The sequence below is a fragment of the Paramormyrops kingsleyae genome, chromosome 6 (genome assembly GCF_048594095.1).
Source record: "Paramormyrops kingsleyae isolate MSU_618 chromosome 6, PKINGS_0.4, whole genome shotgun sequence".
Classification (NCBI taxonomy): domain Eukaryota; kingdom Metazoa; phylum Chordata; class Actinopteri; order Osteoglossiformes; family Mormyridae; genus Paramormyrops; species Paramormyrops kingsleyae.
Window position 1 is genome coordinate 33,889,180 of NC_132802.1, and position 15,929 is coordinate 33,905,108.

At 44.9% G+C, this 15,929-nt stretch overlaps 1 protein-coding gene across 2 annotated transcripts in view; it reads left to right on the forward strand.

Moving 5' to 3' along the window:
* sema3b (sema domain, immunoglobulin domain (Ig), short basic domain, secreted, (semaphorin) 3B) overlaps positions 1 to 15,929 on the forward strand; it is a 41,842-nt gene that overhangs the window by 14,862 nt on the left and 11,051 nt on the right. For both annotated transcript variants that reach the window (XM_023821028.2, XM_023821027.2), the window contains exons 2-4: positions 2,735 to 3,044; positions 6,497 to 6,654; positions 13,102 to 13,164. In XM_023821028.2, the coding sequence (XP_023676796.2) occupies positions 2,867 to 3,044; positions 6,497 to 6,654; positions 13,102 to 13,164 (399 nt within the window). In that variant the 5' untranslated portion in view covers positions 2,735 to 2,866. The remainder of the gene's footprint in view (positions 1 to 2,734; positions 3,045 to 6,496; positions 6,655 to 13,101; positions 13,165 to 15,929) is intronic.

The window sequence follows — 15,929 nt, forward strand, 5'->3', positions numbered from 1 at the left end:
AAACCACTTCATATAAGAGTGCTCTCTTTGAAAATGCCTCCTCTCCTCTTTTATTCTCTCCATCACAGGAGGCTTTGTCTATTGGGCTAAGGCCAGAGTAACCCTCATTCTCAGAACAATCTTTTTTTTCTTATGTATAGCAGCCTTATGTGTCAGCATCATCATCCTCTGTGATGTGTTTCTTTTATTAACACAGCTTCTGTTCACCAGTCTTGAAATTCTGCAAGTTTATTGTTATTTAAATGCATTTGATTAGATTTCTTTAAGAGTTTGCCCCAAAGGAAATGCTGTTTTTGTACTGCCAGTATTGCTGTTCCTTTCCACATTAAATCAATCTATTGAGGAAGCATTCCATGTATTGTTTAAATTAATCTGTTTACAATAAGTGCTTTTTATGCAAAAAAAAAAAAAATCTGTTTGGTCCTAGACTTTCAACTTGATTGGTCTGTTATTTTGTGAATGAATGAAAGTCTGATTTTGATTTCAGCTTATGGACAGAAGCTGAAATATTTTTTTAATTGTCCCTAATTATCTTATTTTATAGATTCAGTTACACAAATTGTGGTATAGCTTTTTTTTCCCAGCTCATGACAGAATTCAAAGTTTTAAAGTTGTTTTTTCTTTTACAAACAAGTCTAATTATCAGTGTTGTTGACACCAGTTAAACCCTTGATGTATTGAGATATTTAAGCAGAAGTAATCAGGGAAAAGCACGGTGGCAGATGTGCTTCTACTCGTCTTCAGGGTGGAGTGGAAGACTGGACTCTTCCTATTGTATGATAATCTATGCGCAGTGCCTGGGCCCGCTACCACACCAGCTCACTGAGCCTCGTATGTGATGTGCCGTCGCGTTAGCACAACTGCATGTGTGCATGTGCTGTAGGCCGTGTGCCTTTGTCCTACAACTTGCCAGGCACTGACACTCGTGCCTCTTCTGTTGCACAGCTCATTACCTGCACTGCACGTAAGCGGTGTATGATATGACATTTGCCGCAGAACTCGTGCTTGACGTGCCGGGATGATGTAGCTGCGGTCCAAGAGGTTAGTCATGAGGAAGAATGCTGCCTTCCAGTGATCGTGGCCCTCCAGGGGTGGGAAAAATCCATGGCAGGACCTTCTGCCAATCACCGGTCGAAAATATGAGCACGTCGCTGCTCCCTTCAGCGCTCATGTAATTCCACATATTTTTACTGACTCCTCGGCTGTTTCCATCGCTAATTGTCCTCCGCCCTGAGGCTGGGCAGTGTGATTCATGTGGTATCTTGGTGATTGCTGATGGGAGGGGCAGCTGAATATTTCACCAAGGCTGGCTCCAGGATGAAAGTCCCCGGTGGACATCACAGCCGCCATGCAGCAGTTGCCAGTCCATCCCCCGTCTTACTGACACAGGGAAAATCTGCGCATTTCCTCCCTCCTTCTTCTCCTGAGAAGCCTCGCCTCCTTCCTCAGATGCCAAGGACGCTGAATCTATCACACTCCTGGCAAACATTCCAGCTGCAATGTACTGTGGGATTGGAACAGGACCGGTGTACTTCGAAACTGCGGTGGGCTGTTTCAGTGGAGACAAACTGCCATTAGCTAGCCAATCTGGGTACAGCTGAAGTTTTGCTGACCCATGATGCCACGAATTCAGGCCTCACGCCTTCCCGCTGTCACTTTGGTTTAGGACAGAGCTAAAACCAATCATGATAACAAGATCTAATAGGGAAGCGCTGTTTTTAGAGGTTTGGGTAGCACAGAGCAGCTCTGATGATGTAGGATGTCATCAGTGAGGACAATCCCTTCTCTTTCCTTATTCACTGTGGCCCGCATGGTCCGTGTCGACCCACACGGGACACTGGTGAAAGAGTTTACGTGACACAAGGTATCCTGGGAGAGCCCGTCAAGCTGGAATGTTAACGTCCGCAGAGCAAGTCCCTCTCCCTATCTGTCTCTGTGTCCATCAGCTCATACTCTTGACCACAGAAGGTGTAGATCTGTTTATTTATGATTTGGTCTTAGCTGAAGCTGAAACTGGGACCGTACTGAACAAGGTGCTGATTGAGCTCAAGCCTTAGCATTATGTTAATGCTGCTGAGGTCAAAGTGTCCTCCTGTAAATACAGCCCAGGAGCAGAGAAACCAGCTAAGTTTAGTGGTAGGGCCTCGTTCCCTGACCTGAAGATCACAATCATGGTGCCTAACCCTGAGTCCTCCTGTGCTCTCATCCTGCTTGGGTTTATCAGCATCGAGAATCAACTGAGAGAAAAGAAGGAGAGAGAGAAAGAGGGAGAGAGATTTAATGGTGGTGGGTGTGCCAGGCATCCAGCCTCTGTGTCCCTCTCAATGAGTGCATTGTCCCCGAAGTATTGGAAGCTGAGGTATCTGCATCAATGACATGGTGAGGTGTGCAGCGCTAATCCTGAATATCCGTGATCTTCCTGCCCACCTCCTAAGAATGTGCCGTATCACTAACATAGTGGCCTGGCCATTAAAAAAGACGTAATGAAAGGGCGAATTAAGGAAGGGTTGGCTCACATATGTGGGAGCCCTTATCAGGGCCGAAGATGCCGAGGTGACTCTGACATGCTGCTTTTACACGTCTGGATGCTCTGCTATGGAGGAAGGCATTAGCGCATGGCATACGGGCATCGCGGCCACCTGCCTTTTAAGATGGTGTGGCCCGCCTGTGCGGCTCGGGCCTGTGCTCTGCTCTTCTATGCTGCCAGTGAAGTGCCGCTCTTGTTTATTTTTAGGTCCCCACCCCACTGGTGAAGATTCCCCCTCCCTTCCAGAGCTGAAAGACACAGCCGCCGAGAGCCGGGGAGACCCAGCGCTGAGGGACACAAACACTAACAGAGCTAGTCAGACTCCTCCTTGACGACCACATGACAGCATCCAACATGACAGCGATGAAGTCAGCCGTGACCTTGATGTCCACCTCCCTACTCGTCATCATCGTCCTGGCTGCTCAGGCTTCATCCAAAGAACTTCCTAAGACTGGCAGGTCCTCTTCCTCAAGCCTTTCCTCTCCCTCCTCCCCCCGCATGAAGCTTTCGTATAAAGGTAAGCATCTCCCTCATCCATACTAACTAATCTGTCAGGCTCCATATATGTGTGCTCAACTGTCATTATATATATTAATTAGATGAATAACATATGACACTAATTAAGCTGATTGTTCCATCCTTCAGCGGTAATAATGCAAAGTGCTGATTGGTTGGGCTGCAGACCCAAGCATTTCCAGCAGTAACTTGTTCTATTTTACTCAGACCAGCTTTACTTTGTGAAAAACTTCGACACCAAGAGTGAGCCTGAATCACGTCTTGTTCTTCTTGTCTGCCTTCTCAGTAGAAAAAGTAACAGACTAGTGCTTTGTTTGAGAAAGCAGAACTTACACCGAAGAAAAACCCAAAGGAGGAAAAATATTAAATGAAATATTTTTCTTTGCTAATCACAGCCAGATTTTTAACCCCTAACAATATTCTAAGTGAAGATTTTATTACCCTATATTCAAAACCATGTTATTTATATGAATTGGGTCAATGTTGACTTTGTACACATTTTTGTCAATAGCTAGCAACTGTGAACAGGATTGGATGGTTTATGCTATACATTAATACTTATAGTACACTTAGTACTGTGCAAAACTCTTAGGCAGTCAATGGAAATGTTTCAAGCTATTTATCTGGGTAGTAAGTGTATATTTGCTCAGTACAGAAAACACAATTTAACATTAGAACATATGCAAATTAAAAGTAACAGAAAAACTAACAGGAATTTCTTCTTTTCTCCAAAATGTTGCTGATATTTTGTTGGCTAGATGAACACTGCTTCATTTCCCAAACCTCTCCTCAGGGGCACCGTAGCCATTCCATTTATATGTTAAATTTCACCACCAGCTCATTTAGTTAATTAAATTAATTTGTTAAATAACTCAATGAGGTATTAATTAGCCAAACAAGGTAGGGTAGTAGTGGTCATGTCAGAAATACATTGGTGTATCGGATGGTTGCTGGAAACACTGAGGTGGCTTTAGGTTAGCTTTCGAAATGGCTAAGCGAACACATATTGACAGACATCATAGTTTTACACCAGCATGAAGATCATTTAAACGTTGTTTCTTTGACTGCCTAAAACGATACATTTTTGCACATACATGTATAATGTAATTCTAATTATATAACATATGTTTGCAGTAGAATGGCATGGTGGCTCAGTAGTAGTGTATCCTCCTGAGACCCCACCCATTCATTTATGTCCATTGTAGTGGTCATTTTGTTTTTGCATCTATCTTTTCACTGATGTAAGGAAACATATTTATTCCTGTTGTACACTAAAGAGGATATGCTGTGAAATTAAAAACAAAAATAAATTAGATCTAAAATAAACTAAAATAAACACATATTGACAGACATCATAGTTTTACACCAGCATGAAGAATATTTAAACGTTGTTTCTTTGACTGCCTAAAACGATACATTTTTGCACATACATGTATAATGTAATTCTAATTATATAACATATGTTTGCAGTAGAACGGCATGGTGGCTCAGTAGTAGTGTATCCTCCTGAGATCCCACCCATTCATTTATGTCCATTGTAGTGGACATTTTGTTTTTGCATCTATCTTTTCACTGATGTAAGGAAACATATTTATTCCTGTTGTACACTGTGAAATTAAAAACAAAAATAAATTTGAAAAAAGATGTCTTATTTCCTCCAAAGACATAGAAAATCACAATTAACCTAAAACTGAAGGACACTTTTTTCCTTGGGTCTCAGGAGGATATAGTCCCTCTTTCACTGTGTGGAGTTCGCATGTTATTCCTGTTGCACGGAATTTTTCTCCCACAGTCCCAAGATATGCAGTTGGGTTAATTGGTATCTATTTTTCCTGTAGTGTGTGAGTGTGTGCATGTTCATGCCCTGTGATTGGCTCTGATCCCATCCAGGGTGTAGCCCTGCCCTTACACTGTGCTGCTTAGCATAGACTCAGTGTCCTGTTGATTTTATCCAAAGAATCTTGACATTTAAACATTTTTTTCAGCTAAATATTTATTTAAAGAGTTTTTAACGGATTGGAACCCACCTCAGGGATGATCTGGTACCTACTCAGAAATCAGAGGTCCATTTCTGCAACAACCAGCTTCCTGCAGTCTGCTTTCATCCATAATTTTGGAGCAATCATTCTTCAAACTTTGCTATTAATTTTTTCTTTTTGAATCCTTAATTTTAAACCCATGACAAACCAATTTACAGTATACGTGGTTTTCCCGTGTCATATTAACGTAAATTGGAAGTACTGTATATTACAATGTTAATGCTATGCAGAAATCACTTTTATAATCAATTATTTATAAAAATCAATTATTCATCAAATAAGCCACATTTGGATTTCTCTTTAAGTAAGAATTGCACCTGAGACTTAGGCACACAATTCAGATTGTCATCAGCATGCCTGCCCACGTTACTGCTTTAGTTTTTAATTACGGTTTGACTCACTTACATTACCCATTGTTTGGCTTTTGCTTGTGTTTTTAGACTAACCCTGGACCCCGAACCTAAACACATATAACTCAACCATCCCCAGTTCCACCCCCCCAACCCCGCCCCTTCTCAGTGCCCTCTGATTAGAACATCTGTTGCCCTGGAAGGCCCCAGGATTCCCCTGTATCCAGGGCAACTGTGCAGGGCAGCAGTAATACCCCAGTGGGGAGGATATGAGCGGAAGAGCACAGAGCTGCATTGAAAATCATACTTTCTTTCTCTTACTGCGATAGGATTGGCCAGTTCCTTTGTGCCCCCCAGTCCTGTCGGCCGCTACGCGCTGGTTGTCAAGCGACCATGAAGGGGTCGATTATTCATGTGACTGAGGCGCACAGCACTAACAACATGGAGACAAAAACTTTGACTTTAAAGAAAAGAGCTCAGCGGGACGCCACTGGCCATGTTATTACATTCTGTCCTCCCTACAGCGGGGCTGACATCACAGGGAATCTCCCCCAGTGTCCCTCCGGCTCTGACGTAACCGCGCGTCCCGTCCTCCTGCGCATTGAGGAGGCTGAATCTGCAAAGCAGCTGCGGCTTTTCTCAGCGTTGGGAGAGTTTTGGGATCCTTGGACGTGGCGGCCTGTTCTGAGACCCTTTGTGATTTGTCTAGCAGTGATAAGGCTTAGTAATGAACACAGTGCCCCCATTGACCTTCTCTGTCACTTCAGTCCCAGTATGCTGTATGAACTGCGGTTTATGGATTGTATGAGAGAAATTTGAAGGTGCAGTAGTATATTATGGTACTTAGCCTGAATTGCAGTGAAATATACCGTTATATAAATAGCCAAGACTGTAAATTCATATTAATGGAAGCATAAAGAATTGCTACTGAGTGCAGTAAATAGAGATTGTGATTTATTTTAGCGAGCGAAGCACTCGGATACTTTCCCAGGCAATGATGTCAGGGCAGTGTGTGCATGTGCGTGTCCCATGGTGTGCCCTAACGTGGCTCGGTGCCCCCGCAGACCTGCTGACCTTCCACGGTGTGCGGCGCTATGAGCTGGAGCGCTCCTGCTGCTACAGCAGCCTGCTGCTGGACGAGGAGCGTGGCCGGCTCTTCGTGGGCGGCAAGAACTTCCTCCTCTCCCTTAGCTTGGACAACATCGGCAAGCAGGAGCAAAAGGTAAGTCGGCCCGTTACCCCCCCCCCCCAACAGACACACACACACACACACACACAGAAACATACACCTGTCCGCTCCCCCCATGTACTGGGCTTCTGCACATTTCCTTCATAGTGGGTATGGTATAGCTCACACCTACGGCATGCTGTAAAATGCACCATTCATCTTGAATGCGATTAGCATTGTTTCCATGCTGCAGCAGGCAGGAAGCTGTAATAAAGCATATTACCCATGCTTGCCATGCTTGTTTTAGTGGAGATTTGGTGTTGTCTATATAATGCAGCTTAATTATAATATATATACGTAATGATGGAATTAGTACAATCTGCACATACAGTGCGGTCTGAGACGACCTTTGTACTATTCTTTTCAAATTAAATATGAAATTGTACTTTACAAATTATATGATCAGCATAACAATTGGAGTAGTGGAATTGTTGAAAAAATTTACATGAATTTCAGAAATTCTTAGTATTTCATACAGCCGCTTTTGCTTTAATGACAGGATGACAGGGAGCTGGTAATGACTCCAGAAGCCTGATGTTCCAAAGCACATCTTGTGATGTTACTGAATGCTTGACTTTATCTGTCTTCAAGTGCCTCCCATAAATATTCGATGAGACTGAGGTCATTGCTGCCCTAAATCTCAAATTTGGTCTCATCAGTACATAGGACTTTTTTTCCAGTGGCCTGCTGTGAAATGCTGGTATGTCTTAGTCCATGCCAAAACTTAATTTATTTCCTCGGTTAAATGAAAGAAATTCCAGTTTTCAATGTGATCTCAGATTCTGGGACCCCACTGTCCATTATTATCTTCTAAGTCACCTTCTGTCACTTTTTCACGAAGACTGTGAAATCTGATTTGTTTGCTGGGAGACTGGTGACTTACAGATGACAGTCCCTTGTTGTAGACGTGTATTGTGGGGTGGGACCTGTTTTTGGCAGCTCTTCAGGTATCTGACCCTCATGTCCTCTCGAAATGTGTGAAATATATTCCCACATCAGCTAGAGCAAGATGTACTAAGGCTATACAAGAATGCACCTCAAATCACAGCAAAATGGGTTGTGTTTTGAAATTGTAAAATGCAGTTTCACTGTTCTGTTGTAAATTTTCTGCTTTAATGTTTATGGGCTGAGCAAAGAACTGGTTTGTTGAGCATGTTTTGGGAAATGAGAGATGGGGGGAGGGGTTTCAGTGGCCAATGACCTTTTTTGCAACCTGTTGCTGCGATCCTGAGCCCCCGCGTCACGCTGGCTATTTGTCAAGGTGCAGCCTGTTCTTCCCATTGGCTGAGTCACACTGGAACTTTTATTTGCATTTTGCTGCGTAAGTGTGACAAGGATGTATGCAACATGATTCATATCATTTACATTTATGTTTACTTTTAGCCTTTATCTTTTAGCCTTTATGATTTGCAAGTCTACTTGCCAAATATGTATGTTTTTCTGATGTCAGCCTGATATAGGATCTTAAGTTAATAATTATTTTTGCAATAATGCATTTTATTCTTCACCTATTGCTCATGGTGATATAGCTAAGTCAGGTTATGCAGTTTAACTTCTTACTGTTCACTCATTTTCCGTCCGAAATCAACTGTTATGTTAGGAATTAACCAGATAGTCTTATCAGAGGATAATAACAAATCAAGCTTAGATGTTAGATTGCACAAAGAAAAGGTTTTTAACTAGGCACTAATTTAAGGTTAAACCGGAATTGTACCATTGAGCATCCATGAATTTACCACACATTTGCTTGCATTCTCGAAACAGTGAGGTGGACAGGAGAAGATCAGAGGCATGTTTATATACAAATATGAATGGCCCCTTTCTTTGGCCCCAATCCCCTCTAACACCCCCCACCGTACTGGTACACTGCTAACAGCAGAAGATTAACAGCGTTGACTGACATTCCTTTCTGGGAGAGTCGGCTGCCTTAGGGTTTGGGGGGTGAAGCAGAATGGGTTGAATGTTTATTAAGGCCTGTTCTGGGTGAGCAAGGTGTGGTGAGAGTGGCCATGTAGATACCTTAGCGCGGGGTTACCAGCTCCCATGTAGATACCTTAGCGCGGGTTACCAGCTCCCATGTAGATACCTTAGAGCGGGGTTACAAGCTCCCATGTAGATACCTTAGAGCGGGGTTACCAGCTCCCATGTACAGTAGATACCTTAGTGCGGGTTACCAGGTCCCATGTAGATATCTTAGTGCGGGGTTACCAGGTCCCATGTAGGTACCTTAGCGCGGGTTACCAGGTACCAGAGGTTAACTTGTATAACTGGTAAAGTTATGGAGGCTATAATCAAAGAGAAAATGGTAGATTACCTGGACTCAAATAACATTTTGAGGGATAGCCAGCATGGATTTAGGAGAGGTAGATCCTGTTTAACAAATCTGTTGGAGTTTTTTGAGGAAGCTACTCAGGAAGTTGATGATAAGAAGGCCTATGATGTCATCTATTTAGATTTCCAAAAGGCTTTTGATGTTGTTCCCCACAAGAGGCTCTCACTTAAACTCAAAGCGACAGGTATTTTAGGAACTGTAGCGACTTGGATTGATAACTGGTTAACGGATAGGAAGCAGCGAGTAGTTATAAGAGGCTCGATGTCACAGTGGGCCTGCGTTCATAGTGGGGTACCGCAGGGTTCAATTTTAGGACCACTTTTGTTCCTTATTTACATAAATGATATAGACACCAATATATACAGTAAACTGGTGAAATTTGCAGATGACACCAAGGTGGGTGGTGTAGCAGATACTGAACTAGCGGCTCAGCAGCTACAGCGGGATCTTAATTTAATTAGTGACTGGGCTGACACCTGGCAGATGAAATTTAACATAGACAAATGTAAGGTACTCCATGTAGGGAGCAGAAATATAAAGTACAGGTATTTTATGGGACCTACTGAAATAAAGGTAGCTGATTATGAGAAAGACCTTGGTGTGTATGTTGATGCTTCCATGTCTCATTCTCGCCAGTGCGGGGAAGCAATAAAAAAGGCCAATAGGATGTTGGGGTATATCTCCAGGTGTGTGGAGTTTAAGTCAAGGGAGGTAATGCTAAGATTATACAATTCCTTGGTGAGACTTCACCTAGAATATTGTGTACAGGTTTGGTCACCATATCTTAAAAAGGACATAGCGGCCTTAGAAAAGGTGCAGCGTAGGGCCATAAGAATGATTCCTGGTCTTAGAGGAATGTCATACGAGGAAAGGTTATTTGAGCTAAATCTGTTCAGCCTCAAGCAAAGGAGACTGAGGGGGGACATGATCCAGGTCTATAAGATTCTAACAGGTTTGGATGCTGTTCAACCGAATAGTTACTTCAGCATTAGTTCAAATACAAGAACTCGTGGCCATAGGTGGAAATTAGCGGGAGAACATTTCAAACTGGATTTAAGGAAGCACTTCTTTACACAGCGTGTAGTCAGAGTATGGAATAGTCTTCCTGATAACGTAGTGCAAGCTGAATCCTTGGGTTCCTTTAAATCAGAGCTAGATAAGATTTTAACAACTCTGAGCTATTAGTTAAGTTCTCCCCAAGTGAGCTCGATGGGCCGAATGGCCTCCTCTCGTTTGTATATTTCTTATGTTCTTATGTTCTTATGTAGATACCTTAGTGCGGGGTTACCAGGTCCCATGTAGGTACCTTAGCGCGGGGTTACCAGCTCCCATGTAGATACCTTAGCGCGGGGTTACCAGCTCCCATGTAGATACCTTAGCGCGGGGTTACCAGCTCCCATGTAGATACCTTAGCGCGGGGTTACCAGCTCCCATGTAGATACCTTAGCGCGGGGTTACCAGCTCCCATGTAGATACCTTAGTGCGGGTTACCAGCTCCCATGTAGATACCTTAGTGCGGGTTACCAGCTCCCATGTAGATACCTTAGCGCGGGGTTACCAGCTCCCATGTAGATACCTTAGTGCGGGTTACCAGCTCCCATGTAGATACCTTAGTGCGGGTTACCAGCTCCCATGTAGATACCTTAGCGCGGGGTTACCAGCTCCCATGTAGATACCTTAGTGCGGGTTACCAGCTCCCATGTAGATACCTTAGTGCGGGTTACCAGCTCCCATGTAGATACCTTAGCGCGGGGTTACAAGCTCCCATGTAGATACCTTAGTGCGGGTTACCAGGTCCCATGTAGATACCTTAGTGCGGGGTTACCAGGTCCCATGTAGGTACCTTAGTGCGGGTTACCAGCTCCCATGTAGATACCTTAGCGCGGGGTTACCAGCTCCCATGTAGATACCTTAGTGCGGGGTTACCAGGTCCCATGTAGATACCTTAGTGCGGGGTTACCAGGTCCCATGTAGGTACCTTAGCGCGGGGTTACCAGCTCCCATGTAGATACCTTAGCGCGGGGTTACCAGCTCCCATGTAGATACCTTAGCGCGGGGTTACCAGCTCCCATGTAGATACCTTAGCGCGGGGTTACCAGCTCCCATGTAGATACCTTAGCGCGGGGTTACCAGCTCCCATGTAGATACCTTAGCGCGGGGTTACCAGCTCCCATGTAGATACCTTAGCGCGGGGTTACCAGCTCCCATGTAGGTACCTTAGCGCGGGGTTACCAGCTCCCATGTAGATACCTTAGCGCGGGGTTACCTGCTCCCATGTAGATACCTTAGTGCGGGTTACCAGCTCCCATGTAGATACCTTAGCGCGGGGTTACCAGCTCCCATGTAGATACCTTAGCGCGGGGTTACCAGCTCCCATGTAGATACCTTAGCGTGGGGTTACCAGCTCCCATGTAGATACCTTAGAGCGGGGTTACAAGCTCCCATGTAGATACCTTAGTGCGGGGTTACCAGCTCCCATGTAGATACCTTAGTGCGGGGTTACCAGCTCCCATGTAGATACCTTAGTGCGGGGTTACCAGCTCCCATGTAGATACCTTAGCGCGGGGTTACCTGCTCCCATGTAGATACCTTAGTGCGGGTTACCAGCTCCCATGTAGATACCTTAGCGCGGGGTTACCAGCTCCCATGTAGATACCTTAGCGTGGGGTTACCAGCTCCCATGTAGATACCTTAGTGCGGGGTTACCAGCTCCCATGTAGATACCTTAGTGCGGGGTTACCAGCTCCCATGTAGATACCTTAGTGCCGGGTTACCAGCTCCCAGGTAGATACCTTAGAGCGGGGTTACCAGCTCCCATGTAGATACCTTAGAGCGGGGTTACCAGCTCCCATGTAGATACCTTAGTGTGGGGTTACCAGCTCCCATGTAGATACCTTAGAGCGGGGTTACCAGCTCCCATGTAGATACCTTAGTGCGGGGTTACCAGCTCCCATGTAGATACCTTAGAGCGGGGTTACCAGCTCCCATGTAGATACCTTAGAGCGGGGTTACCAGCTCCCATGTAGATACCTTAGTGTGGGGTTACCAGCTCCCATGTAGATACCTTAGTGCGGGGTTACCAGCTCCCATGTAGATACCTTAGAGCGGGGTTACCAGCTCCCATGTAGATACCTTAGAGCGGGGTTACCAGCTCCCATGTAGATACCTTAGTGTGGGGTTACCAGGTCCCTTGTAGATACCTTTGAGCGGGGTTACCAGCTCCCATGTAGATACCTTAGAGCGGGGTTACCAGCTCCCATGTAGATACCTTAGAGCGGGGTTACCAGCTCCCATGTAGATACCTTAGTGCGGGGTTACCAGGTCCCTTCAGACTCTCATGGAAGAAAACTTATGACAAATCTGTGTAATTACATTATATCTGAATTAGCTACATCAACAGTGATGGGTAGTTTGCAAACCATACAGACTGTTTACAAGATAATAAAACCCACATGTAAATGCATGTGGGTGAGTATGAGTGGATCAGCAGCTGTTTAAAAATACTTGACCCACAACTTGATACAAATTATTAACTGCCAAAATAAATCTCCAAAACCCTTAAAATGGCAACCTGTTCATAGTAATATCCAGAATAATGAATAAGTAAAGTCTTGTACTATTCGTCAGTTCTTTAAATGTTGATTGTTTATGTATTTTCCTGCATCAATTAGTTAATATATTCAAATTTTGAAAATTATTATGGTATCCTTCCCCTTCATATGGCAGCCAGGTTAGATTTTTTTAAATATATATTTTCTTTCCTGCATTCCTTCTTATTCTTCCTGGTGAGTCACTGTGACAAATTATTTTTTTGGCAGTAGGTCGTTGGAGTGTTGGTTTTAGTTCAATTGGTTTTGATTTATAACAGGCATGAAATGTGATTGGTGGCTTGTTCCCAGTCATTTATATTGTTTTTATTAGAGGTAGTGTTGCCTCTGAAAGTTTTATGGGTTTACTGTGGCACGTGAAGATTCCTCTGCTCCTCAGCAGTATGTCGGACAATATGTCCCTACAGCTTGGCAAGTCTGATCCTGTGAGGTCAAGGCCCATGTCATTCCTCTGCCCTGCACTTCCTGCAGATCTTTCAGCTTCTTTTCACCTCCTTGCAGATCTACTGGCCAGCCCCGGTGGACTGGAGAGAGGAGTGCAACTGGGCAGGGAAGGATATTAACGTGAGTACCTACCTGCAGATTTAGGACCCAGACTTTGTGCCGACGTGCTTGACCATGCAGCTCCCTGTTCTTTTATTGAGCACCTGCCTGTCACTGTCTGAAAGCAGCCAAAATGAGTAGCTGTAGGCTAACCCTCCTGGATGTACACAACCTACTCCTGATTCATATCAGCAGGTCTTTCCCTCCCCTCTTGTTCGAGTGCATCTGGGCACAGCCAGGACTAGAGCTGAGTTCCCCACGTCCCTAGCTGTTGTCCTGCCTTGCACCATACTGACGGTTTCCAGGGCCAAAAAGACCACCCACTCAGAGTTGAGTGCCTTTGATTTTGAGGATACGGCCCCTCCCAGGTAGCTGAGTGACTGGTGGGTTTTAACTCTCTGTGTGCAACCATGTATGTCCAGGGGGCGGACTGGAATCAGGGATAGGGGGAACGGTCTGAGAGACGACGCACACACACACACACACACACACCAGTTCCTCATCAACCAGGCTGTACAGCTGGGGAAGGCACACAACGGCCTCCATTCATCATGAAGCTCTGCTTCCTGTTTCACCTGAGAATCTGTATCATATGTATGTAGGCATGGTGGGGCTCACACAGTATCGTACATCTGGACTGAAAGGTTTCAGAGGTTTTGAGGGCTGGGACTCCTCCGCAGGATGTTACTCCAAGCCAGCTGCAGTAACAGAAAGGAACTGTTGTTTTTTGAGCTGCCCCTCTTCGTATGAGACTGTATCCCAGCATGAGATCATAACTGTCAGTTTGTAAGTTACGATCTGTTTGTTTTCACATATACAGACACAATTGAAACATTATCACTTTCAGTTTCCTGGGCCTCTGCTGTGGTTTGTTTGGCCTTTCTACGTTATAAAGCCAAGAAGAGCATAGAGTGGCAGTTTCAATGGCAAATCGTTGTCTGAATCTGCTGCCAAAGATGAATGCTGCTGCCAATGACCGTGTTCCCACTGCCTCACCTCTAGTCATAAGATCCAGCAGCTCTGGAACCCGATACAGGCTTTTAGTCACCTCTTGTGGGACACGGCCCCAGTGGACAGCAGTAGTCAGTCAGAGAGCCTAGTGTGCTCTTATATCAGAATCAATTAGCTGCTCCCACATGGACATTAAGGCTCATTAGAGGCTGACCAGGGGTCGCATGGCGCAGATGTTCTCCTAAAGACTCAGAGCCCCAACCAGAGCGAAAAAATTCCACTGGAAGTCTCACAGCCTAGGTGGCACCACCGGCACCGTGACTAAGCTGACCTCCAAGAGTCTCAGATGGTCTCTGGAGGAGGTGACAGCTTGGTCCCCCCCGCTGTACAGCGACAAAAGCCTCCCTCTTGTGGTAACCTGATCAGGTTATTTTATAGCGTGCTCTGAAAAGACTGGGCATGTCTAATTCCTGCCGGAGCCTCTTGTGTACAGAGTGACAGGTCCCCTGAGTGCGCTGTGCCAGCGAGGCCTTGGAGAGCTGGTCCGGTGGGATGTGTCATGGGATGTGTTGTGGGATGTGTCGTGCTTTGGCTGTGTGGTATCATGCTGCCAGGGCCTTCCTGTCCAGGGTTCGATTTTGGGTTTGATAGGTGGCACAGAGCTGCCCAGTGCTGCGTGTCCACCCTCCCCCCCCCCGCCGGCACACAGACAGGGCCCCCTCCTGACCTAGCTGCCCCCCCCACATCCCTGGTCAGTGATATACAGCCTTGACACACACCAGGGCATAACAGTGCCCTCCCACAACAGGTAGAACCTTACAGTTCATGTTTATATGACAAAAACTCCTCTGTAAGTCCTGCAGAAGTGTCTCCAAAATTTCTTATTACAATTATACCCCTATATCCATCTGCACATGTTTATACCTCTTTATTTCTGTGCAGAAAACTAATGTACACACATCCTGTATGGCCTTGTCCATACAGAATGGGCCACAGCCTTGGCCAGCTGACTGTGAGGTCCAGGAGCCTCTTCAAAATGTTTCCTTTAACACCCCCTTCATACACACACACACACACACACACACACACAGAAGCAGAAGCCCCTTCCTCTACAGAGTGAAATGACCCATCTCTTGACCATAATTGCTGCATTCATTGGCGTGCCAAAGGGCTGGGCCACCTATAAATTGCATTGTGCTGTGGTGTGTTGCAGTGAAACAGGCGATACAACCCATAATGTCTGTGTCCCACCACGCCTTACAGTCACACTCAATCCAACAAGTCAGGCTTTATTTCCCAATAAGTTAATTTTATGTCTTACAAAATTGGACAGGGAAATTTGTTAGATGCAGTAGCTGTATTTTCAAACAAAAGACTAAAGAAGATCAAATAACATGATAATGATGATTATTATTGTTGTTTATGCACTTATTATATGATTATACATTATTTTTAACATATAAAGGAAGAATAGGAAATCCTGAGGCTTGGACTTTAGACATCATTCTGCCCTTAGTGTGTGGGAACAGAGTACATTCACATGTAAATTACAAGGGATAACTATATCAATAGCGTAAATGAAAACCAAGCTTCTTTGTGTGGGAGAGTGGAGACCTAAGGGTACTGTAGTGGAATTTATACTGTGACAAAGGCAGGATGAACATCCAGAGTGTGTGTGTGTCTCTATACAGAGTTTATATGCTTTAGTGGAATGAAAACCTGCAGCCCGCAAATGCCAGCACTAAAGACCTAGGATCTACTGTGAGGGGCAATATAATGAGGTGTTTGGACTGCTGGGAAGGTACTATGTATGCAAACCCGAGTCAATGCGATGC